General features: G+C 46.3%; 1 protein-coding gene across 11 annotated transcripts in view; it reads right to left on the bottom strand.

Annotated features, from left to right (window-relative positions):
* LZTR1 (leucine zipper like transcription regulator 1) overlaps nt 1–26,309 on the bottom strand; it is a 261,156-nt gene that overhangs the window by 74,877 nt on the left and 159,970 nt on the right. For 10 of the 11 annotated variants that reach the window (XR_007774752.1, XM_050956118.1, XM_050956120.1 and 7 more), the window contains one exon: nt 1,182–1,277. The exons of the other annotated variant lie outside the window; for it this stretch is intronic. Coding sequence is in view for 9 of the 10 variants with exons in the window: in XM_050956118.1 (XP_050812075.1) it covers nt 1,182–1,277 (96 nt within the window). In the remaining variant the exon portion in view is untranslated. The remainder of the gene's footprint in view (nt 1–1,181; nt 1,278–26,309) is intronic. 11 annotated transcript variants of the gene reach the window in all.

Genomic DNA, 26,309 nt, shown 5'->3' with positions numbered 1-26,309 from the left:
ATCCCCACTACTGTGTCCCTCTTTGTTGAAATCCCTCCATCACTACCCTGCAGGTCCTTCTCTTCTCTCTGTCTTCCCTGAAGTCACTCCCAACAGTTCTGGGATCCTCAGGGTCTTTCCCACCTCTCACTGGAGTCTCTCACCAAATTACAAGGGGTTACCTCCTTGTCCCTATGGTATCCCCTCCCAACCCAGGGCCCCAGTCTTTGGTCTCTCTTCCTTTTTTCTCCTTCTCCCTTCAGATCTTCCATCTCCTTTGGTCTCTCTTTGACTTTAATCCTACTGAAGTCAATGTATTAACTCTCATCCCCTCTTCCATGATCACAGCCTTCCCCTTCCTTCCCCATTACTCTGCTTTCAGCCCACTGCACCCCTATCATCTTTCTTACCCCACTGCTTGCAGGTCCTTATGCCCCTTGAGTGTCAAGTCCTTCTGCTCCCTTACCTCTGCCCTACCTCCCTTTGTTCCCCTCCATATGCTTCTTTGGCTCCCTTCCTCATGCTCCTCAGACTCCTCCTGCAGTTCTGCCCCTGGTGGACCCCTTCTCTGCATCTGGTTCTCCCTGGTGATGTCTTCAGCAGACAGCAGTGGCAGAAATTGAGTGGAGACTGCTGCCTTGCAAGGGACACAGCCCCACAGCAGCCACTGCTGGCAGGATGGCAGAAGTGTCGAGATTTTCTCTCAACACCCTGTTCAGTGCTGGGAGCTCTAGCTGAGACAGCTATAAATAGCAGGCGAGAAGGCAGCACCCCTTAGTGCCTCCTCTGGGCAACAGGCCTGCTCTAAGCCAGCTTTACACCTTTCTTAAGCCTGAGTTGTCTGGGGGCCACTTCGGCTCCACTCAAGTTAAAGCAGCCCCAGGGATGTTCCAACTTGCACCAGCTAAAAAGCCTGATAGGAACCACTCAGACAGTACAGGATCAATGGAGTGCATCACACATCAGCCCCTTTCCATCATGCCCATTGCCTGCCTCAAAACACCCCCAATGCCCTTTGTCGAGGGAATCCTGCAGACTAGTTAAGCCCAGTCTAAAACTCCTTGCACTGTTCCATTGGCCCTACAAGTCTATATCACAGATAGGAAATCTCAGTCTATTTTCAATCTTTTTTATCATTCTTTGCTGAATAACTGTTTTCAAATTTGGACAGTTAATTAAGACTATTTCTGTGAAATACTTGCCTGTTTCAATCTCTCTCTTGCCTGTATAATTTTCTTCCTTAGCCACTTACAGCGAGCTGTGACAATGGCTGCATGTCCCCGGACTCGGTCTTCCTTCTGTCAGTAACGAGTGTGAAAGCACAATATGTTATAAGTAGACTCACAAATTGCATCATCCTGGAAGACAGTGGGAGTGGAGGGTCCTTCACCCCTTCCAGGTTTGGGTCCAGGGTCTGATGATTTTACTTAAACTATTAGAACATACTGTGATAGCAAACAAAAGGACCATTAGTGTCTACTATACACACGTGGGCAAAATTCCACCCTCTCTTCCTACAAAACACTTAGTAAAATTGGTTGAGGAGATTCTTTCATCATAAGCCCCGAGGAGAAGGGTGATGACTATGTTCAGTGACCATGGGATCTGTCGCCTTTAGTTATATGTGATGTTTAGAGTCTTTTTCTTTTCAAAATAAGAGTAACATTTGTTTGCTGCTGCTCTTAATATTTGGACCAATTTAACAGCATTCTGTGAATCCTTTGCAAAGGCTTTTATAGGAATGCAGTTTGTGGCCTTTTCAAGTGCTTTTAGCTTTCTGAAAAAGTTACTCTTGAGCTCAGATTTCTCATGCTTGTTCTTGGCCAAAAAGTGAAGTGTTTTTCTTTCATGTTTAGTCTTTGTTTTAATTATTGGAGAAGAAACAAAATTGTCTTTTCCATAATTAAAAAATCTGAAAAATGTTTTAATTTCATTAATTAAAAAATGGCTTTTAGGAAACTTGAGGCATGATACTGAAAACTATTGACCATTATCTTTCAGAAGGTATTCACTAGCTTGGAAGTTGGAGTTCGTAAATACCACTTTTCACAATATAGCTACAGTTATCATATCTATCTTGGATTATTACATAGCAATTTCTCTCTCAAAATGGCTCAGTGGGATTCCATATTTGTGTCTCAATGACTTACAGATTCTAAGTTTACAGGTTCTCTTCTCCTGACAGTCTGCAAATTTACCGGAATACTGTACACTTACTGAAGCAGAATCACATTATCTTCCCCATTGATGACCCCTTGTGCTCTAGTTTTCTGGGTTGGCTGGCATAGCCACTGTACAGTTATTTCTTTTTCAACAAATATGCTGTGAATATGCAAATATCTCTTCTGTGCTGGTCACTGTGGCTATGTCTACATTGCACACCACTTTCGGCAGTGTGTAGTGTACACATAGCTACATGCCGCAGTGAAAAGCACACCGCATCCACTCTGTGATGTGTCGCTAAACGTATCAGTGAAAGGCTCTGGCAGAGGCAAGGCAGCGGAGAAAGGCTCAGCCTCTTCCCACTACCTCTTCCTTTGCCAGAGCCTTTTCCTGCTACTGGAGCCTTTGTCATGGCCAGGTTGTGGGCAGCCAGACTGCAATCATGAGACAGGAGGCAAGAGTTTGCTGGGCTAGGATACTGTGAGGTCAGAAGCAGGAGACAAAATGGAGATCAGAAACCCATGTCAGGAACCAGACTCAGGCTGGGTCAGAATACCCGGGGGATCAGAGGCAGGAGACAAACTGGAGGAAGGGAATCACAAGTCAGATGACAGGACGGATCAGGATGCCAGGAAATCAGACCAGGGAAACAGGATCGGATAGCAGGTAGCTGGAATGGGTAGCAGAGCAGGAAGCACAAGGCGCACAGTCCAGAATAGGGTGCATCCCAGTTCTTCGGACAGCTTCCTGTTCCTGCTTCTGGTTTAAGTAGCACCAATCATCCACTCTGGGACTTCACCAATCAGACCGCAAGGGCAGAGCCTCACACTGTGGCTGGGCTTTGAGTCCCAGATAAGCTATTACTAGCCAGCTGCCAGATGGAAGGTTGGAGCATGGCTGCTCCCATGAATCTTGCAGGCTTGAGTTTGAGACCTGCGGGTCATAACAGCCTTTCCCTGTGGCAAGGAAGTGTTGCATAAGCAGGGAGCTGCCAGAGTCCTTCCCTGTGGTGGGGGAAGGGCTCCAGTAGCAGGGAGCTACTTCCCCTAATGCCTCCCCCTGTTGGAGCCTTTCCCTGCTGCTGGACTCCTAGCAGTGGGACACTGCACTGCTAAAAACTGCATTGTAGATAGGGAGGCACAGCTTGGATTAGTAAAGTACCATCTAGGTATGTCTTTACTCTACTCACCAGCTACACTTCTATTTAGACCCATGCTGGGGTGGGGGTGGGGGTGCTACATGGGTATGTGCACTACACGTCACCGAAGGAAAAATGCGGTGTGGATGCATCCTTTCAGAGACAGGTTATCGGATTACATGGACCACCAATCTAATCTAAAATGGCAATTCTTATGTTCCCATGGCCTCATCTCATTCTGAACTAAATACAGAACTCATCTCTTTGACCTGGCTTTCCCTCAGTAAGTTCTCTCTCTCCCCGTTTTTACATACACACATACACACAACAAGCTAATTCTCTAAAGGCTGGAAAGGAAGCCAAAAGATGGACTGATTATTATTTATTTTTTAATACTTGGGTGTAGGCCACAAGGTACTGCTAATATAACATAACTAGAGTACATGGTACAACACTACATTGGCTCCAATTGTTCCTCTCTAGCACAACCCAGAGAGTTGAGATGAAAACTGCTCCTCTTCCCCAGCAGGGAACCATACCATCTCCCCCTCTCTTCAGAAAGTGAGATATCCTGGGCTCGTCTGTCAGCAATATGATGACTCCAACTTTAGATCTACTCTCCACTGAGGAAACCACTGCCACTACTGAGATGTCAGAGTACTTACAAGAGGTCAGCTCTTGGATGAAGAGTAGCTGGAACAAACACAACCCAGGCAAGCCTGAAATGATGCTGGTAAAAAGGGGGAACTGCTTTGAAGAACTAGCCTGGACAATGATCTTTCCCATCCATTGAAAGCATATGGGGAAAGACTGTTGCTTACTTGTACTGTAACTTGTTCTTCAAGATGTGGGTGCAGACATGTATTCCACACAGGTGTGCGCACACCCAGTTCACTGAAGCTGGAGAATTCTGCCTAGCAGTATATGGGGGGAACAGATGTTCATGCCCTGTGGCTCTATCTCCTCCCTTGGCTATATAAGGGCAGCGTCACCCTGACCACCCTCAGTTCCTTTGCACCAAACATCAAAAATAGAGACCTCAATACAGAGGGGATGGAGAGTGGTCCAGGGAATACACATCTGCAGCCACTGTGATGCTCTGTACTTGGGGGAACACCCAGCACCCCCATGTTCATCCTTGTAAAATGATTATGTGGTATCTAATGCAAAGTTTGTCATGTTGGGTATCTTCAGAAGGCTCATGATGCACTGAGCATTGTTGTTATAGTGATGTTATAGTAATTGTTGTTACAATAATGTTATAGTAATGTTATAGGTTATAATTTCATGTGTATATAGTTATGAGGCTGAAAATGTGTCTTCATGGCTTAAAATAAGCCCAGGCAAAAATTCTCCAAGAGCAGAGCGGCAGTTAACACCTCATCAGGGCATGTATGGGACAAAACCAGCCCAGCCTCACAGGAACAAAGGATGCAGGCTTAGGCAAATAAAAAAAAGGATCTGTTGGACTCTTGAGTGAGTCTCTGCCCTTTCTTTGGTCAGTTTGTGACTGCAATGAGGTAATGCTGACTCTGGGAGGACAAAGCCAAGGAGGAAGAAAGGACATGATAAAAAGGAGAGATGTTTGCCATGCTCCTGGCTCTCTCTTCTGCCTCCATCTACAGACATCACCACCAAGTGACTGAAGCGCTGATCAAAGGGGAGAGCCTGGCTGAAGGGAAACCAGGAAGCCTGTGGTGAGATGCATCTATGTTTGTAAGATCACTTAAAGTGTTAAGATCAGCTTAAAATGCGTTTTGCTTTTATTTCATTTGACTAAATTTGACTTATGCTTTGATTTATAATCACTTAACATCTATCTTTATAGTTAATAAATCTGTTTGTTTATTCTACTTGAAGCAGCGTGTTTGGTTTGAAGCATGTCAGAGAGTCCCCTTGGGATAACAAGCCTGGTACACATCAATTTCTTTGTTAAATTGACCAACTCATATAAGCTTGCAGCGTCCAGTGGGCATAACTGGACACTGCAAGATGGAAGTTCCTAGGGTTGTGTCTGGACCAGAGATATTGGCTACTGTCATTTGGTTGCACAATCCAAGGAGCAGCTTACATGCTAGAGGCTGGCTGGTAAGGCTCGCTCCCAGAGTCAAGGATTGGAGTGACCTAGCAGATCACCGATCCAGATAACACTAGAGGGGAACGTCATACCCACATCTTGAAGAACAAGAGTTAAAATACAAGTAAGTACCTATCTTTCCTTCTTTCCTTCTTCAAGTGGCTGCAGATGTGTATTCCACTTAGATGACTCACAAGCAATATTCGTAGGAAGTGGGGCTTAGAGACTACTTGAACAATGTCTGCAGGACTGCCTTCCCAAAGTTTGTCTCTGACCTAGACACAATAGTAATCACATAGTGCCTGGTTAAATGTATGTATAAAAGACCAGGTAACAACCCTGCAAATGTCCAATACTGAAAACTGAGGAATGCTAATGATGTTGCTTGGACCCTCATTGAAAGAGCCTGCAATCTCTGTGGAGGCATGGTCTGAGCTGATGTATTGCAGGAAGTTATTCATCTGGAAATCATTTGCACCGAGACTGCCTGACCCTTCATTCGATCTGCTAGGAGACAAACAGGCGATGCTCGAAAAGGCTTAGTTCTGTCCAGGTCGAACACCCAGCACTGTCTCACATCCAATATGGGAAGTCACTGTTCATTTGCATTCAACTGCAGTTCAGCAAAGAACACTGGAAAAATAAACTATCAGTGGTTTGAGCACTGGCCTGCTAAACCCAGTGTTATGATTTCAATCCTTAGGGGGCAACTTAGAGATCTGGGGTAAAAATTAGTACTTGGTCCTGCTAGTGAAGGCAGGGGGCTGAACTCAATGACCTTTCAGGGTCCCTTCCAGTTCTCTGAGATAGGTATATCTCCATATATTATTAATTAGCTGGTTCAGGTGAAACTGTGAAAACCCTTTTGGCAAAAATTTTGGATATGGCTGCAGAGCCACTTTGTCTTTGAAAACGTGCACATGCAGAGACTCCGCCATTAAGCCTGTAGCTCACATACTCTTCTTGCAGATGTTATTGTCATAAGGTAGACTATACTGCTGAGTTAGTTGGTTGGGATGAAGAGGAAGAGATATGGGAGGCTGAACCAACACACTGAGTAGGTTGGAGAACCAACCTTAACTCAGCCAAGCTGAGGCAATGACAATCTTTTTGAACTGATCCAACTTCAGCTTGTGGGATCACTGGGATCACAGCCAATCCTCAACTGAGGTGGAAGGTATCGGTTAAGGAGTCTGGACTTAAACCCATTCAAGAGCAAAACTGATGGTACTTCTTGTTGTGTCTCATTGAAAACAAGTTGATAGCCAGGATGCCCCATTCAGTGAAGATAGACCTCAGCACCCTGGATTTCAGAGACCACTTGTGATCCTGGGAGAAATTCCTGCTGAGGTGATTTCCCAAATGATTCTGGACCACAGAATAAGTGAGCTGCTGAGGGAATGATGTTCTCCCTGATGCAGAAATGCCATAAATGTATTGCCTCCTGATGTAGCTGGTTGGAGCAGGCTCCTCCCTACTTGTGCACATAATACCTTGCAGTCAGATTGTTGGTGAGCATATGGATTGCTGTGCCCTAATGTGATCCTATTACAACCATAAGCCTTGAACTTTCAATGCTCCCAAATGCACTCCCCAACTTATTGTAGAGGAATAAATGACTACTCTTCTAGCCAGTGGAGAATAGGTAAAGCTAACACCCTGGCACACATTGTTCTGTTCACCACTGTAATGAGTCTACTATCTCTGGAGACACTTGAACAAGCCTGTCCAATGACTGGCAATTTGGGCAACAGATAAACCTCAACCATGTCTGAAAAGGACAAGATGCAGTCTTGCTTCAAACATTTGCATGGGAGAAAGGTCCTCAAACTTGTAGGGCCCCAATGAACTTGATTTTTTAGTTGGATTCAAGGTCAACATTGGTGTGTTCAAAATCAATCCCAATCATTTGAAGTGGTCCAATGTGACCTGAACATGACTGAAGACTTGTTCCTTGGATCTGCCTCTCACCAGCCAATTGTCTAAATACAATAAGATGTGAACTCCAAAAGACTGCTGTCATCGTCATGCATTTGGTAAAGATGTAAGGGGATGATGACAGGCTAAAGAAGAGAACTATGTACTGACAGTGTTGACCAGTAAAGAGAAATCTGCTGAACTTCTTGTGGCCTGGAAAGATAGCCACTTGAAAATAATCATCCCAGAGATCGAAAGCAGCAAATCACTCATCGCAATTCAGTGCGGGAAGAATAGTAGCAAAGTAACCACATTAAATTTGATGTATTTGATGTACGTGGTGAAATGGCGGAGATTGGACTTGGGGATCAGGAAGTACCAGCAGAAGAAATTCTTTCCAACAAACCTCCTGTAGAGTACCCAGAGCACACAGAGTTTGGACCTACTGCAAAAATAGTGACTTATGAAAGGGGTCCCTGAAAAGGGATGCGGTAGAGAGGTGGGAGGGTGGCGATGGACAGAAATTGCATGGCATCACCTGATCCTACAGTTCTTAGGACCAATCTTTATAACATTATTGCTTCCCAAACACCGTAGAAGCAAGACAGCCTGTCCTTGAATCGATGGGGATGGGATGTTCACAAGTGTTCTGCTGCTATGTAGCCCATAGCGCTAATGTTAGTATTTATTTTATTTAGCAGAAACACAAGGAACCTATAGGCCTGTCTCTTGTAAGACACTTGCTTCAGCAGTTAGCATAAGATTTGAGGCCTATGAAATTTGGCACAGATAAATGGTCACCCCTAAGTTTTGGAGAATTGGGAATATTTAAGGGAGAAGTTTGTACATAACAATGCCAGGCAGTCACAGGAATATGAACTAACACCAGATTTTGGATTTTTTAGGATAGGAACATCTACAGATGTCTGACCACAGGAGTGCCAAGGCAATGAACTGACATCTATGATAATAAGTTGAGATTGTTAATATACTAACATACAGGAGCAAGGCAACCCAACTTTAGTAGGGTGAGGAAATACAAATAATAAAGAGGGGAGAAACCCCTACTGAATATACATTAGGCTTACTGGCATCAGCAAACATATCATAAAAATTGTATTCCAGCCTGTGTGCTTGAGGAGGAAACAGGGCCCAGGGCCGACTCCAGGCACCAGCGGAGGAAGCACGTGCCTGGGGTGGCACATGCTAAGGGGCGGCATTCCATCCATTCTTGGGGCGGCACAGTAAGGATGGCCTTTTTTTTTTTTGCTTCAGCAGTTCAGGCGCTTGGGGCAGCAAAAATAGTAAAGCCGGCCCTGGGAGGGAAAGATGTAACCCTTGGGAGGTTCCAGGATGATGGCCACTGGCGATGGTGATGAGGAAGATGATTGTGATGAAGAAGATAATGGCTAAGATTTCAGGTTGTGCTGCAAGGGATGGTGTAAGTATGTGGATGTTTAGATGTACATTCTGTATCTCTACCTACCTTGCTGGGTAAGAGTGTTTGTGACTTGCTAAATGTATTAATAAAGCTATGGTAAATACACAAAGGTTCCTAAAGTGTGACCATGCACACTGGGGTTCCCACTGAACAGTGATTTTAATAATACTGGGCCTGATCTTGAGACAAGAACCTGTCAAACCTCAAAGTGATAACTGGGAATTCTTAAATAATCAATATAATTAATACACAGTCATAGATTAGGTAACAGCCCTTGATAAGCAAGTCAAACAGATTGCCTGCCCAAAGGTAGAGGACAGGCTGGTTGGGTAAAATTAGATCCAGATCTTCTCTTTCTGGAATAATCTTGATGATGCGGCTGATAAGGTGTCTGTCTGAAGTGACCTTATGGGCCCTTTAACGCCTGCTGGCTGTCAGGTCAAGTCACAGGCAGCCTCCGTTCACTGGTCAGCTGCTAAATTGCAGTTAGGAGATGAGTTGGACATGAGCCAGGTCAGAATGCCAGGAAGTCAGAGTCAGGAACCAACCTGCAGGCAGATTGCAGGATCAGGGTCAAGCTGGGTCAGAATATCAGAAAGTCGGAGTCAGGCACAATCTGCAGATGGCAGGTGAATAGCAGAGTTGGGGTTAGAAACACAGAATCATAGAACCATAGGGTTAGAAGGACACACACAAAGATTATCTGTAATCCCTACCAAGATGCAGGATATACGGCGTCTAAACCATCCAAGACAGATGGCTATCCAGCCTCTTTTTGAAAACCTCCAGTGAAGGAGATTCCACAACCTCCCTAGGCAGTCTGTTCCATTGTCCTAACTGTTCTTAGAGGTAGGAAAAGAGGTTAAAGAAAGCTGGTACGCACCGGTATGGCACCTCAGTTTCCCCAGGTGACAATTTAAAGGCCCTGGGGCTCCCAGCAGCAGCTAGAGCCCTTTAAATTGCCGCCAGACCTCCGCTGCCTCTACTGCCCTGGGCCCTTTAAATAGCCATTGGAGCCCAGCTGCTGCTGCTACCCCAGAGCTCCAGCGGCTATTTAAAAGGCCCGGGGTGGTAGAGGCAGGGGAGCCCTGGGCCCTTTAAATAGCCCCTGGAGCCCTGAGGTAGCAGTGGCAGCTGGGGCACCAGCACCGGTTTAAAGGGCCCAGGGTGGTAGTGGCGGCCGAGCCCTGGGCCCTTTAAACTCCTGCCGGAGCCCCTTTCCGGTACAGGTTGGGCCGGAACTGGCTCTGACCCCCGCATCCCTGCCCCTTCCGCCCAAGGCCCTGCCCCTTCTGGGGACCAGAGCCGGCCCCAGCCCAGCCCCTACTTTCACCCCTGGGTAGGAAGTTTTCCCTGAGATTTAATCTAAATCCACTATGCTCTAGTTTGAACCCATTGCCTCTTGTCCTGCTGTCTATGGCAAGAAAGAATAATTTTTCTCTATCTTTTTAACGGCAGTATTTGAAGACTGCTATGATGTCTCCCCTCAATCTGCTCTTTTCCAAACTAAACATGCCCAGTTCCTTCAGTCTTTGCTCATATGGCTTGCATTTCATTCCTTTGATCAATCTTGTTGATTGCCTCTGGGTCCTTTCCAGTTTCTCTACATCCTTTCTGTGCAGTGGTGAACTAAATTGGGCACAGTACTCCAGCTGAGGCCTAATCAGTCCCAAGTAGAGAGGTACTATCACTTCCCAGGACTTGTATGCTATGCCTCTGTTAATGCAACAGTGCATTTATTTTTTTTGCAACAGTGTTGTGATGTATATGTTTTTTAAAACACTATAGGTTATATGGGTCTAGTATAAATGCTGTATGTTTGACATGAGCATGTGAATTGCATGCTGGCAGCTAAAGCAAGAATTAAGGATATGAGTGATCAAGAAATGTCTGTGCGAAAACAAATTTTAAGTCCATGGGGAATACGAAGAATTAGCAGAGAAGGGAATAACACCAGATGTGCAGTTATGCAAGAACTGGGGGAAATGGAACGTCTTAGATTATGGTGGCCTGCCCAGAAATGTTTGTCTGGAGTGAGAGGTGAAAGGCTTCATAAACAGAAACAAAGTTGATGCCGTGACAAACTGGTCTATAAATAATTGCCTAACATATCTGAAATTTGGAGTCAGACATTGATCCAGAACTCTGAAAAAGAAGAGACTTGTAATGCCATCTCCCCACACCTTGTGATCGGACTGAATTTTGACTGGTCATTGGGATTTCATTCTGACCTATGTAGAACTCTGGTGTAGTATGAAGGGAGTGTGAATGTGGAGTGAGTGGGGTTTATATTGTAATAAATAAAAAATGCATTTAGAGTATTCTATACTAACACTGTGTCCGGTATCTGCCTGCTCCCCAATCCCGTAGGGAGACCTCTATCAGACTCTTACAACAGCATTGCATTGTTGACTCATGTTGAGCTTGTGATCCATGATAAATCCCAGGTCCTTCCTAGCAGTACTGCTGCCAAGCTAGTTATCTCCCATTCTGTATTTGTCCGTTTGATTTTTCTTCCCTAAGTGTAGCACCTTACATTTGTCTTTGTTGAATTTCATTTAGTTGTCTAGCCCAGTTCTCCAATTTATCAAGATCTCTTTGAATTTTATTCTATCCTCCAAAGTTTTTGCAATCCTCCCACTAGCATTGTGTCATCTGCACATGTGATTAGTATGCTCTACATCCAGATCATTAATAAGGGTGTTAAACACTGAAGCCAGAACAGATCCCAGTGGAACCTCACTTGAGACCACCTTCTAATCTAACATCATTCCATCAATAGTTTCTCTTTGTTTGCAATTGTTTAACCAGTTATGTATCCACTTAATGGTAGCCTGCATTTCTGCAGCTTACCCATCAGAATGTTATGTGGGACTGTATAAAAAACCTTGCTGAAGTCCAGGTATATTATGTCCATTGCAATCCCACTATCCACCAAGCCAGTTACCTCATCAAAAGAAGAAAATGAAGCTGGTTTGGCATGATTTGTTCTTAATAAATTCAGGCTGGCTGCTAGTGATCACCCTTTCATCCTCCAGGTATTTGCAAACTGAATGTGGGTCAGCTGGGTCAGGATATCAGGAAGTTGGGGTCAGGTGCCAGGTCACAGACAGCTATCAAATTGCAAAGTTGTGGACAAACCACGGTGCGAAGCCAGAGTTTAGGGTGTACAACAAACAGGGTCTGGAACGGAAACAGATAGGCAGTCTGCACTGTTGCTCAGACAGCTACTCATGATGGGTTCCTAGTTTAAATACTAGCATCAGCCAACGAGTGGGCTGAGGGGCTGCCACATAGGCCCTGCTGGACAGTACTTCCTGCCAAGCCTAACTTCACAGGGTCCTCCAGTGGAAACCCAACCTAAGCTTCAAGTGGTGATGTAGAACCCTCATGGTCACGTGGTCTAGTCCTGCAGGGTTGTACACTGGAAAAAGATTCACTGTCTGTAACTATATAACTGTTACCATGCCTGACAAAGTTATGACATAACACTTGGTTGTCATAATATTTATCCAAAGAAGGTACCATATGAAAACTGATGAAAAAGACGGTACCATATGAAAACTGATGAAAAAGACGGAGGAATGCTGGGTGAGGTCGCAACTGCACCTTGTCTTTGTGAAAGACAGTATACGGTGGGTCCACCGTGAGCGCTCGAAGTTCGGAGACTAGCCTGGCCGATGTAATGGCTACGAGGAAAACTGTCTTCCAGGACAGGTATAGCAGCGAGCAAGTTGCCAACGGCTCGAATGGTGGAGACATAAGTCTGTTTAAGACTAGGTTGAGGTCCCAGGTAGGGGCAGGGTGGTGTACTTGGGGGTATAGGCGTTCCAGGCCCTTGAGAAATCTAGTAACTATAGGGTGAGAGAACACGGAGCGGCCACTCTCTCCTGGGTGGAAGGTAGAGATAGCTGCCAAGTGCCCCTCAATGAAGATACCACCAGGCCCTGCTGCTTAAGAGACCAGAGGTAGTCCAAGATGGTAGGGATTGCGACCTCAGTGGGAGTAACATTCTGCATTCCGCACCAGCAGGAGAAACGCTTCCACTTGGCTAGATACGTTGACCGAGTGGAAAGCTTCCTGCTACCCAGGAGTACTTGTTGTATCGATGCAGAGCAACGCAACTCCGACTGGTTTAGCCACGCACCAGCCACACTGTGAGATGAAGGGCCTGCAGGTCTGGGTGGCGAAGACTGCCGTAGTCCTGCGTTACGAGGTCTGGGTGGAGTGGTAGGGTAATTGGGTTGGCTATCGACAGGTCTAGCAGCATGGTGTACCAGTGTTGCCTGGGCCACGCTGGAGCGATCATGATTAAGTACGCTCTGTCCCTGCGGAGTTTTGGCAGGACCTTGTGAACCAGTGGGAACGGTAGGAAGGCATAGAGCAGCTGGTTCTTCCACAGCATTAGGAATGTGCCTGAGATCGACCCCGGTGAAAGACCCTGGAAGGAGCAGAACATCTGGCATTTCCTGTTCGCGCAGGAGGCGAACAGGTCTATGTGGGGAAATCTCCACTTCTGGAAGACCGAATGAATAACATCCGGGTGTATCGACCACTCGTGGCACGGGAAGGACCTGCTCAGTTGATCCGCTAGAGTGTTCCGAACCCCTGGGAGAAAGGACGCTACCAGATCTATTGAGTGGGCTATGCAAAAGTCCCAGAGTCAGATGGTCTCCTGACAAAGGGGGGAAGATCAGGTCCCTCCCTGTTTGTTTATGTAACATATGGCCGTTGTGTTGTCTGTAAACACTGAGACACAACGACCTTGTAAATGTTGCTGGAACGCCTGGCACGCCAGGTGGACTGCTTTCAGCTCTCGGACATTTATGTGAAGCGCCAGTTCCTGAGATGACCAAAGGCCTTGTGTACGAAGGTGTCCGAGGTGAGCACCCCAGCCGAGAGATGATGCGTCTGTCGTCAAGGACATTGAGAGTTGGGGTGGATGAAATGGCAGCCTTGCACACACCAGGGAGGGAGTCAGCCACCAGTCTAGGGAGCCTAGAATGCTCGGGGGAATGGTGACTATCGTGTCTATTGGGTCCCTGCCCGGGCGGTATACGGAGTTGACCCAAGTTTGGAGAGGACGGAGGCGGAGTCTGGCGTATTTGGTCACGAATGTGCAGGCAGCCATGTGACCTAGGAGACCGAGACAAGTGTGGGCCGAGGTCATCGGGAAATTCTGCAGACCTCAGATGATTGTTGCCATTGCCTGAAACCGCGGCTGTGGTAAGGAGGCCTTGGCTAGATTGGAGTCTAACCTCTGTGTGGGAACCAGAGTGGATTTTTCCATATTGATCATCAGGCCTAGACGTGTGAATAGGTCCCTGACGATGCCCACAAGCTGGGTGACTTGCGTCTTGGAGGTTCCTCGGATTAGCCAATCGTCCAGATACAGAAATACGTGTTTCCGACATCAGCGGAGATATGCGGCGACTACGGCCATACACTTTGTAAATACCCTTGGGGCCGCAGAAAGGCCAAAGGGCAGAACCGTAAACTAGAAGTGCTGACGGTCGGCTACGAAGCGAAGGTACCTCCTGTGCGGAGGAAAGATGGTGATGTGAAGTACGCGTCCTTCATATCGAGGGCAGCATACCAGTCTCCAGGATCCAAGGATGGGATAATGGTCCCCAGGGATACCATGCGGAACTTCAACTTTATCATAAACTTGTTGAGTCCTCGCAGGTCTAGGATAGGTCTGAGATCTCCCTTTGACTTGGGGATTAGGAAATAATGGGAGTAAAACCCCTTGCCCCTTTCGTCCTTTGGTACCTCTTCTATCGCTCCCATGGCGAGGAGCGTCCGCACCTCTTGCAAGAGGAATTGCTCATGAGAGGGGACCCTGAAGAGGGACGGGACTGGAGGGTGGAATGGTGGGGTTGAAACAAATTGGAGGTGGTATCCATATTTCACCGTGCGTAGGATCCAGAGATCTGAGGTTAACTGGGACCACGCCGGGAGGAAGTAGGAGAGACAGTTGGAGAAGGGAGGAAAAGGATCCTGGCCTGTAACTGGTACGCTGTCCTCGGGTGCACCTTCCAAAGTTGGACTTTGGTCCCGCTAGTGGTTTCAAGGGACCTTGGTTTTGGCTCCCTTGGAGTCCTGACTGGCATCTACGCCCACCTCGTCCGTGCCGCCTCCCAAGTCTTGTCTGTGTCTAGGCACAAAGTACGGGCGGTGAGGTTGGGGACAGAAAGGCCTGCGTTGAGTCACCGGCGTATGCATGCCTAGAGGAAGCATTATGACCCTATTGTCCTTCAGGCTTTGCAGTCTAGGGCCAGTCTTTTCCAAAAAAAGACCTTTACCATCAAACGGCAAGTCCTGGATGGTATACTGCAGCTCTGGTGGGAGGTTGGAAACCTGCAACCATGAGATGCGTCTCATGGCAATACCTGAGGCCAGAGTCCTGGCTGCTGAATCGGTTGCATCTAGAGAGGCCTGGAGGGAAGTTCTGGCCACCTTTTTCCCTTCCTCCAAGAAGGCAGCGAACTCTTGGTGGGAGTCTTGAGGGAGTAGCTCCGTAAACCAACCCACCTCCGCCCAGGTGTTGTAATTATAGCGGCTGAGCAGGGCTTGTTGATTTGCCACCCGGAGCTGTAGGGCGCCTGCCGAATATACTTTTCGGCTGAGCAGGTCCATTCGCCTAGCCTGTTTCAACTTCGGGGCTGGCGCCGGTTGGCCATGGCGCTCCCTCTCATTCACGGACTGAATGACCAGTGAGCAAGGAGGAGAATGGACATACAAATACTCGTACCCCCTAGAGGGTACCATGTATTTACGCTTTACTCCCCTGGCCGCAGGAGGGATAGAGGCTGGGGATTGCCATATAGTGTTGGCATTGGCTTGGATGGTCTGGATAAATGGTAGAGCCACTCTGGCGGGGGTATCTGCCGACAGAATGCTCACTACCGGGTCCTCTACCTCTGGGACCTCCTCCACCTGGAGGTTCATACTGAGTGCTACCCTCCTGAGGAGGTCCTGATGAGCTCTCAGGTCAATTGGAGGAGGGCCCAAGGAGGATGTTCCTGCCATTGCCTCATCCAGAGAAGAGGAAGAGGAGATGCTGGGGATGAGCGGGCCTGTGTGGCCTCTTGCTCTTGGGCCACCTCCTGCTCCAATGGAACCGGGGAGACTGGTGGGTGGACTGGTGCTTCCTCTGTACCAGTCGGAGGGGGGACTGCTAGCTGTAGCCTCTGGCACTCGGTGCTCTGATGGGGCAGAGCGAGATGGAACTACTGAAGCACCTTGGGCCTGGTGGTATGCCCAAGATGTCCAGAATGACCACTGATGCGGGCCTTGGTCCTGGGTCTGGGCCTCCTGAAAGACTCCGGTGGACACATCCGAATCACTGTCCGGAGCATAATAGCTGTCGGCGTGGGACGACACTGCAGTGTGTCTGGATGGCCATGGAGGAGCGGAGAAGCCCTAGGCAGAGATTCTATCCCTGGCGGACCTTGCTTTACTCGGCACCAGAGACCAGTACTGGGAAGCATACCGGTACCAGGAACGAGATCAGGACCTGTGACCGGAGTGGTGCCGGGAGGTCGACCGAGATCTTGAGGCTCGATGTCGGGAGCGGCTACGGGAGTCATGGTGCCTGGAGCGGTGCCGGGAGCCGGAACGGTGCCGAGAGTTGTGTGCTGGCGAATGGGATGCCGACCGGTGTCGCGAGTGCGACTGGTACCGAGGAGGAGAACGGTGCTGGGACTGCGAGCGGCGTTGGGAGCGCCGTCTGGACCTAGAGTGTCTGTGGGACCGTGATCTTGAATGGTGCCGGTCTGCTGTGCCGACAGAGGGTGGTCTTATCAAGACCGGCTTGCCTATAGGCTGTATTACCCGCACCAGCGGTGCCAGGGGTAGAGGCAGCATCGACTCTGTCATGGCAATCAGATCCCTCGCCGTTGAGAATATCTCCGACGTGGAAGGGATAGTGAGCTCTACCGCGGCACGCGCCGGGGAGCTATCAGGCACTGGACCCGACGGCCCTCGTAGGACTGGAATTGATGGTGCAGACGTTGTTGGTGCTGCGGCAAGTGTTGGAGCCGGGTGATCCAACTTAGACGAGCTCTCTGGCTGCAGTGCAGGCGGCACAGAAGCAGCAGGAGTCTTAGTCTTTCTCGACTTTGGGGAGAGGGAGCGGTGTGGAGCTGACTTCGGTGCTGGCAACGGCCGGTGCCGAGGTGCCTTGGTAGCACCGGCGCGGTCTGGTGCCGAAGAGGCGCTTCTGCCCGCCGATTGACCAGCGCTTGGTGCCGAAGGCGGAGGGGTGAGAGCCGCCTCCATGAGGAGCTGTTTAAGTCTGAAGTCCCGCTCATTTTTTGTTCATGGATTGAAAGCCTTGCAAATGTGGCACTTAGCTGTCAGGTGCGATTCCCCGAGGCACTTCAGACAGGAGTCGTATGGATCTCCTGTCGGCATCGGTTTGCGACAGGTCAAGCATGGTTTGAAACCCGGTGAACCGGGCATGGGCCCCGGCACCGGGTGCGTGGAAGGGGCTAATCCCCGAACCTCTCTGAACTATATTACACTAACTATGCTATAAACAGATAAATTAAGTATAACTATATAAAAAGTTTACAACTATGTACACAATAATGAACGAGAGAACTGCGAGTAGCTAGGGAAGTGGAGGTCAGCTAAGCCACGCTCCACTGTTCCAACAACCGACACGGACAGTAAGAGGGAACTGAGGGGTGGATGAGTCGGCAGAGGTATATATCTCGTGCCATAGCGGCGCCACTCCAGGGGGCACCCAGCCGGCCCACCGAGTGTTGCTAGGGTAAAAGTCTTCTGACGAACGTGCACGCAGCGCGCGCACACCTAACTGGAATGGATATGAGCAATCACTCGAAGAAGAATTCTAGTTATTAATACTCTTGTGTGATGTATGTATGGTTAGCATGTAAAGAGTTATGTTGGTGTGCTGGAAATATGTTATTAAAATACGTATAGACCAAGCAATCCAAGTAGAGCTGATAAGCAGGTTAGTCCTACAAAAAAAATGTATATTGGCAAGTCTGCTGGGTTCAAGACAAAGACAATGCATAATACATTTGCATCTGTAGGAAACAAAGTGATCAAGCAACAGGCGAAGTAGGGTTGCCAATGTCAGGCTTTTGACAAAAAGTCTGGTTAATGGGGAGGGGAGGGGGGCACAGGGTCATCAACCTGCACCAGCCCCTGCTCAGCTAAGGCCACCTTCTAACTGCAGGCAGGCAGGTTCCGAGTCAGGCTGGGGCCATGAAGAAGAGGCGGAGCAGGGCTGGGGCTTTGGGGTCCGGTTTTTAGCCAATAAAAAGTTGGCAACCCAAGCTGAAGGTAGGCAGGTTTGGGGAAATTTGGCATTGGGAATGTGCTGGGGTCACTTGGCCAACAGTAATCAAGGCTGGTGGAGACCAGATTGCTACTATGGTATAACAAGCAGGCTGCTGGAGTCAAAGATGCTGAACCAGACACTCAGTGCATGTTTGTAAGCTGGCAGAGAGCATCCAGAGAGGGAGCTACAGCAAGAGAGCACTTTAACGCATCCAAGGTTACAGGGTAGGCAGTGCCACAACCCCCTATCATTCTGAATTGCATTTCAAAACATGATAGTTTCCATAAAGAGACTTTATCTGATCGTGGGTCAGATTTCATGTTTCAGTTATGCAGTGAATTGTGTAGGATAAAACAACAGAGGGGTGCCCCCTATTACCCAGAAACAAATGGTTTGGTTGAAAGGTTCATTGGGACACTAAAGCCTATGCTAGAAATGTATGCAAACAAGAGGGCAAGTGACTGGGATGAAATGTTACGCTACCTGTTTTCTGCCTATAGGCAAGTGTGACATGCTGTACCTCAAAGTAGCACCTTGTCATCCCCATATTCATCATTCATATATGGTTGTGATAGTCCATAAAAAGCATGCCATATAAGATGCCATATGAAACATCACGATCTGCTGAAATTCATTGTTCTGTCAAAATATGTATATCACTATTTTATATGAAATTATGAGGTTTTGCTATATGGTTATTATTGAAATATGTTGTGAGTCTGGGAGTTGCCCCTGCTAGTTCTTCAGTAACAACAAAGGACACACTCAGCCAGGTGCTAAACGACCATTGACCAGCAGCAGAATTGTAAACAAAAGATCTACAACTCAATAAGAGAGATTTGCGCAAGCACCACACAATGAGGACTGCTCAACTCTGTGACTCAGCAAGGCCAACCAAGGTATGCCTGGGCCAGTACCTTTCTAGGAACATGGATTAAGAGTATAAAATAAGGGACAGTGGCTTCATGAGACAATCTGTCTCTTTCTCCACCTACGTTGAAGGCAAGAACACTGGAAAGACAAAGACTTGAACTGAGGAGACTGGTCCCAGGCTGAGAAGGAAATTCAGCCTGTTTATTAAAAACTGTAACTTACCTGCAACATCCAGTGGGGTGAGAAAAGCTGTTTGATTCAACTCCTGCTTAGTTCAAAAGTTTAGGATTTAGAAAGTGTGTTTACTTTTTACTGTCTTTCTATTTTCTTTCTCTAATCTTCATGCTTACCACTTATAATCACTTAAAATCTACCTTTCTGCAGTTAATAAACTTATTTTAATATTTTATCCTTACCAGTGAGTTTGTCTATAGTGCTTGGGAAATTTGCTCAGGTTACAAAGGCTGGTACGTGTCTACTTTCCTTTGACGAAGTGGCAAACCAATTGATAAGCTTGCACTGTTCAAGAGAAGTATAAGACGGTATATGTCTGAGGTGCAAGTCTGGAGGCTTGGGAGATTTGCTGGTGTTTCCCTGTGTATAGTTCATGAGTGACTTGGAGAGTATTCATGGAATTTAGCCAGGTGTGCCTCTGTATGCCAGTGGCTGAGTGATCAAAGCACCTGTAGAGGTTTGCTGCTTGTCACTGGCAAAGCACTATGAAAGACAGCCCAGGCTGGAGAATAAAGGGGGTACAGCATATAGTTCCAGGTTGTTTCCCTGGGATCCCGTCACTGGTGGAATCGTCAAGATTCTCCCCATTTGATTTCCTGGATGGGAGAAAAGTAAGGGGGACCTTGGTTCTCATCAGAGATTCCTGAGAGGGTGGCACTGAAGCAGAGGGGGAATCAGTGACTGAATGTATACAAGTATCAGAGGGGTAGCTGTGTTAGTCTGGATCTGTGAAAGCAGCAAAGAGTCCTGTGGCACCCATGAAAGCTCGTGCTCCAATGTGTGTTAGTCTATAAGGTCCCACAGGACTCTTTGCTGAATGTATACAAAGGTTCAGAAAGGAGAGAAGAGATGTGATAGAAGTGTTTCAAACTAACCTCACAGACAGCCAGGCCACACAGAAGGCATGGTATGACCAGAATGCTTGTTAGTGCTCTTTTGAGGTTGAGGACCTGGTACTAAAGAAACACAAAATATAAAACTCATGGGAGGGACCTTTTGAGATTGTGGAAAAAGAAAATTTGGTTGTATATCAGATACAGAAACCTCATAGCAAGGGCTGACCTACAGACAGCGCATATAAATAGACTTAATGCCTATCACAATAGAGAAGCCACTGAGCATATGGTTTGTTCTGTTGAGACATGATACCTCATGGGTCTGATGGTAGAATGCTAGGATGACGCATCACAAAGAGTTGAGACAGCCTGAAAGGGTAGAAATTCTAGTTGTACGAAGTTATTTTTTCCAGCATGTCATGAATCACTTATAAGATGATTCATAAGAGCAACACTGCAGGACCCCGATATGAACATACCGAACCCCTGGAAAAATGCAGAAGCAAATTCATAAATAAATACAGAATATACTAGATATGGGGATAAATAGAGTATGACAGTTCCTGGACTTCACCTTTTGTGTTGTTCCTAAGAAGGTAAGACTGTAGGGTTTTGTACTGACTATAGAAAACTTCATGCTGTCACAGAACCTGATGCATATCCTATGCCCAGAACTGACGACTTTGTTAGATACTTTGTGTTATGCAAAATATCTGAGCATGACAGACCTGCTTAACAGGTAGTGACAGATTCCATGGGATAATGAAGCACAGAAAATATATGCTTTTATTCTAATATTGGACTTTATGAGTTCAAAATGTTATCTTTTGGATTGATTAATGCAGGAGCCACTTTTCAGAGGCTCATCAAGCAACCGTTATACAGATTACAAGAACTGCTCAAGTTTATATTGATGATAAAACAATATTTAGCAACAAGAGACATTTGGAGATTGTATTGTCAAAACTCAGAGATGCAGGCCTTACTGTAAAGGCATCTAAATATAAAATAGGCGCAGCCAAGGTTCCTTTTTTGGGACATTGGGTAGAGAGTGGGGAAATCTCTTTTAATCCCTAGAAAGTGGAAGCTATTGTTAATTGGCCTACACCCCAGACCAAAAGCAGGTTCAGTCTTTCACAGGCTGGAATCAGAAACAGAGAGGAAAACAAGTCCAATGTTGCCTGGTATGCCAGTGGTGTGGAAACATCTGTGCCAATGTGATCGGTACAAGACTCAATGGGGGTCCCATGGACAGTGCGAGAGCCAATAGTACAGTGCCAAACTGATGATGCCTTGGTAATGGAGAGCAGGTAGGTGGCCCTGCTCCATCTCGCATACCCGAAGGACCACGGTGCCAGTCTGCATTCATCCTGGAAGAGGAGGATAACTCTACTTAAGGTCTGGAGGCGCTGCATTCCATTTTGGAAGATCTTTTTCTCAGAGGACCCAAGGAAGGAAAGCAATTTCTTCCTCCTGGGCGAGCCATCAGACTCTGGCCAAGCAACATCAGGTCACTCTGGCTCTGAAGTTCTCTGAGCCAGCTGGACATTCTGTGGAGGTCCCTGATGCCAATGTAGACTCATGGCCTGTTCCATAAGGTGCTGTTTGAATCTCAAGTACCTTGACACCAGTGTTCTTTTCTTAAAAGACTTGCAGATTGAGCACTTTTCTTTAACATGCCCCTCTCCTAAGCACAATAGCCACCATGTACGGGGATCGCTGTTGGAAACAGCCACCCCACACTAAGGATAGGGTTTAAACCCTGGGGAGGGTATCCCACCAGGATCATTAATTAACCTAACTAACCACTCCTGACTTATACGAACAGTACTAACTATGAACAATTTGCAACAAAATCTCTGAAGACTGAGGTAAGAAACAGTGTGAGGAAGTTATCTTCAGATAAGCTCCGACTCTAGCTGTGGGTGGTGAGAATGAAGGGGGTAGGGGGCAGCACAGCCCTTAAATAGCTCAGGGTAGAAGCTAGAGGCACAGAGAAAGAAGGCCACCCCTACCTTTACCATTAGGCAAAGTTCGCCAGCTTCAGTGCACAGGGCATGCACACACTTGAATCGAATACATTTCTGCAACCACTTGAAGAAGAGTAAGTCACCTGGTTTGTACACCTTTAACAACATTACTTACAGCAGCTTCACACTTAATTATTTTTACCATTTTCACTTTCTTTTACAGGTATGTTGGTGTTTTTTGTACTTCAGCTCAGTGCCATGAGAAGATGAGATGTTACTGGTAAACAATCTGAATAAAGGAGTCAATCTGAGTAGAGAGATTTATATATTCACCCTATGGGCACTGAGCAATAACTGTACAAGAAATATGAACATAAGAGTGGACATACTTGGTCAGACCAAAGGACCATCTAGCCCAGTATTCTGTCTTCCGACAGTGGCCAATACCAGGTGCCCCAGAAGGAATGAACAGAACAGGTAATCATCAAGTGATCCATCCTGTCGCCCATTCCCAGCTTCTGGCAAACAGAGGCTAGGGACAATATCCCTGCCCATTCTGGCTAATAGCCATTGATGAACCTATCCTCCATGAACTTATGTAGTTATTTTTTAAACCCTGTTATAGTCTTGGCCTTCACAACATCCTCTGCCAAAGAGTTCCACAGACTGACTGTGAATTGAGTGAAAAAAAATCCTTGCTTTTGTTTGTTTTAAACCTGCTGCCTATTAATTTCATTTGGTGATCTCCAGTTCTTGTGTTATGAGAAGGAGTAAATAACACTTCTTTATTTGCTTTCTCCACACCAGTCATGATTTTATAGGCTTCTATCATATCGCCCCCTAGTCATCTCTTTTCCAAGCTGAAAAGTCCCAGTCTTATTAATCATGTGGAAGCTGTTCCATACCCCTAATAACTTTTGTTGCCCTTTTCTGAACCTTTTCCAATTCTAACATATCTTTTTTGAGATGGAGCAACCATGTCTGCATGCAGTATTCAAGACATGGGCATACCATGGATTTATATAGAGGCAATATGATATTTTCTATCTTACTATCTATCTCTTTCTTAATGATTCCAAACATTCTGTTTGCTTTTTTGATTGCTGCTGCACGTTGATAGGATGTTTTCAGAGAACTAACCACAATGACTCCAAGATCTCTTTCTTGAGTGGTAGCAGCTAATTTAGACCCCATCATTTTATATGTATACAGTAACTCCTCGCTTAACATTGTAGTTATGTTCCTGAAAAATGCTACTTTAAGTGAAACAATGTTAAGCGAATCCAATTTCACCATAAGAATAAATGTAAATAGGGGGTGTTATGTTCCAGGGAACTTTTTTTCACCAGACAAAAGTCATTATTTACATATATAGTATAAGTTTTAAACAAACAGTGTAATACTGTACCCAGCAATGGTGATTGTCAAGCTTGGTCAGAGGATGGAAGAGGGTGGGATATTTCCCAGGGAATGCCTTGCTGCTAAATGATGAACTAGCACTCGGTTGAGCCCTCAAGGGTTAACACATTGTTGTTAATATAGCCTCACATGCTACAAGGCAGCATAGAATGAGGCAGGAGGGTGGAAACACAACAGACACACTGCAGTGGCTGCAAACACTTCCCTGCAAAAACTGAATGTGATGATGAACCCACACTATCCCACTGGAGTGCACCATTCCCTCCTCTGGATGATGCATGCACAGCTGCACAGGCACCAATTTTCTAAAGACAGAGAGAGAGAGAGAGTGTCAGAGACGCGCATTGCCCCTTTAAGTACGCAGATCCCACTTTAAGTGTGTTGCCCTTTTAAGTAGATCAACAAGTTCAGACACAGCAGCAGCTTCCAGCAAGCTCCCTCCGTCCTGAGCCCTGTCGTGTCCCCCCCACTCTGTAGAGATGTGGTACAGGAGCAGAGGGGAGGGGACACCCTGACATCAGCAACCCTCTTCTCCCCACCTCCCGCACAGCAAGCAGGGGGCTCCCGGGAGCAGCTCCAAGGCAGAGGGCAAGAGCAGCATAGCAGTAGGAGGAGGGACACCTGAACTGCCCAGCAATTGATAGCCTGCTGGGTGCCTGCCCAGACTCACACCTACTTACAGGGAACTTAGGGGAGCTGATAGGGGGGATGCTAGAGCACCCTGGTTCCAAACCCCCATGAGGACAGGCTGCTCTTCCAGAAAATCCTGCAAGCAGTGGACAAAGCAGGAGGCCAAGATGTTAGAAGGGAGCATTGCACAACTTTAAACAAGCATATTCTCTAATAGATCAGTGATGTAACAACAAAACAACATTAACTGGGATGACGTTAAGTGAGGAGTTACTGTAGTTTGTAGTTAGGATTATGTTGTCCAATGTGCATTACTTTGCATTTATCAACAATGAATTTCATCTGCCATTTTATTGTCCAGTAACCCAGTTTTGAGAGACCATTTTGTAGCTCTTCAAAGTTTGCCTGGGACTTAACTATCTTGAGCATCATAGAATCATAGAAGATTAGGGTTGGAAGAGATCTTAGGAGGTCATCTAGTCCAAACCCCAGCTCAAAGCAAGACCAACCTCAACCAAATCATCCCAGCCAGGGCTTTGTCAAGTCGGGCCTTAAAAACCTCCAAGGATGCAGATTCCACCACCTTCCTAGATAACCCATTACAGTGCTTCACCACCCTCCTAGTGAAATAATTTATTCTAATATCCAACCTAGACCTCCCCCACTGCAACTTGAAACCATTGCTCCTTGTTTTGTCATCTGCCACTGAGAACAGCCAAGCTCCATAAGTTTTGTACCATCAAGAGTAGTTTTGTATCATCTGCAAATTTTGCCACCTCACTGTTTACCCCTTTTTCCAGATCATTTATGAATATATTAAATAGGACGGGGCCCAGTACAGACCCCTGGGGAATACCACTATTAACCTCTCTCCATTCTGAAAACTCACCATTTATTCTTACCCTGTGTTTCCTATCTTTTAACCAGTTACCAATCCATGAGAGGACCTTCTCTCTTATTCCATGACAATTTAATTTGCTTAAGAGCCTTTGGTGAGGGATCTTGTCAAAGGGTTTCTGAAAATCTAAGTACACTATATTCACTGGATTCCCTTTGACCACATGCTTGTTGACTCCCTCAAAGAATTTTAGTAGATTGGTCAGGCATGATTTCCCTTTATAAAAACCATGTTGACTTTTCCCCAACAAATTATGTTAATCTATGTGTCTGACAATTTTGTTTTTTACTATAGTTTCAACCAGTCTGCCTAGTACCAAAGTCAGGCATACTGGCCTGTAATTGCCAGGATCACCTCTGGAGCCCTGTTTAAAAATTGGCCTCACATTAGCTATCCTCCAGTCATTTGGTACAAAACCTGGTTTAAATGATAGGTTAGAGACTACAGTAGTAGTTCTGCACTTTCACATTCGAGTTCTTTCTCTGGTCCTGGTTATTTCACTTTCGAGTTCTTTCTCTGGTCCTGGGTATTTATTACTGTTTAGTTTACCAATTTGTTCAAAAACCTCCTCTAATGACACCTCAATCTGGGACAGTTACTCAGATTTGTCACCTAAAAAGAATGGCTCAGGTTTGGGAATCTCCCTCCCACCCTCAGCAGTGAAGACCTATGCAAAAAATTCATTTAGTTTCTCCGCAATGGTCTTATCGCCCTTGAGTGCTGCTTTAGCATCTCGATCATCCAGTGGCCCCACTGGTTGTTTAGCAGGCTTCCTGTTTCTGACGTACTAACAAAAATTTTTGCTATTGCTTTTTGAGTCTTTGGTTAGTTGGTCTTCAAATTCTTTTTTGGCCTTCCTAATTATATTTTCACACTTCACTTGACAGACTTTATACTCCTTTCTATTTTCCTCACTAGGATTTAACTTCACTGTTTAAAGGATGCCTTTTTGCCTCTCACTGCTTCTTTTACTTTGTTGTTTAGCCATGGTGGCACTTTTTTGGTTCTCTTACTATGTTTTTTAATTTGGGGTATGCATTTAAGTTGAGCCTCAATTATGGTGTCCTGAAAAAGTTTCCATGCAGCTTGCAGAAATTTCACTTTTTGCGCTGTACTTTTTAATTTCTGTTTAACTAACTTCCTCATTTTTGTGTAGTCCCCCTTTCTGAAATTTAATACTACAGTGTTGGGCTGCTGCGGAGTTTTCCCCACCAAAGGGATGTTAAACTTAATTATATTATGGTCACCAAGTGGTCCACCTATATTTACCTCTTGGACCAGATCCTGTGCTCCACTTAGGAATAAATCAAGAATTGCCTCTCCTCTGGTGGGTTCCAGGACTAGATTCTCCAAGAAGCAGTAAGTTAAGTTGTCAAGAAACCTTATCTCTTTATTCTGTCCTGAGGTGACATGTACCC

This window comes from Gopherus flavomarginatus, chromosome 5 (genome assembly GCF_025201925.1).
Source record: "Gopherus flavomarginatus isolate rGopFla2 chromosome 5, rGopFla2.mat.asm, whole genome shotgun sequence".
NCBI classification, from domain to species: domain Eukaryota; kingdom Metazoa; phylum Chordata; order Testudines; family Testudinidae; genus Gopherus; species Gopherus flavomarginatus.
This window is presented reverse-complemented; position numbering and strand designations above follow the sequence as displayed.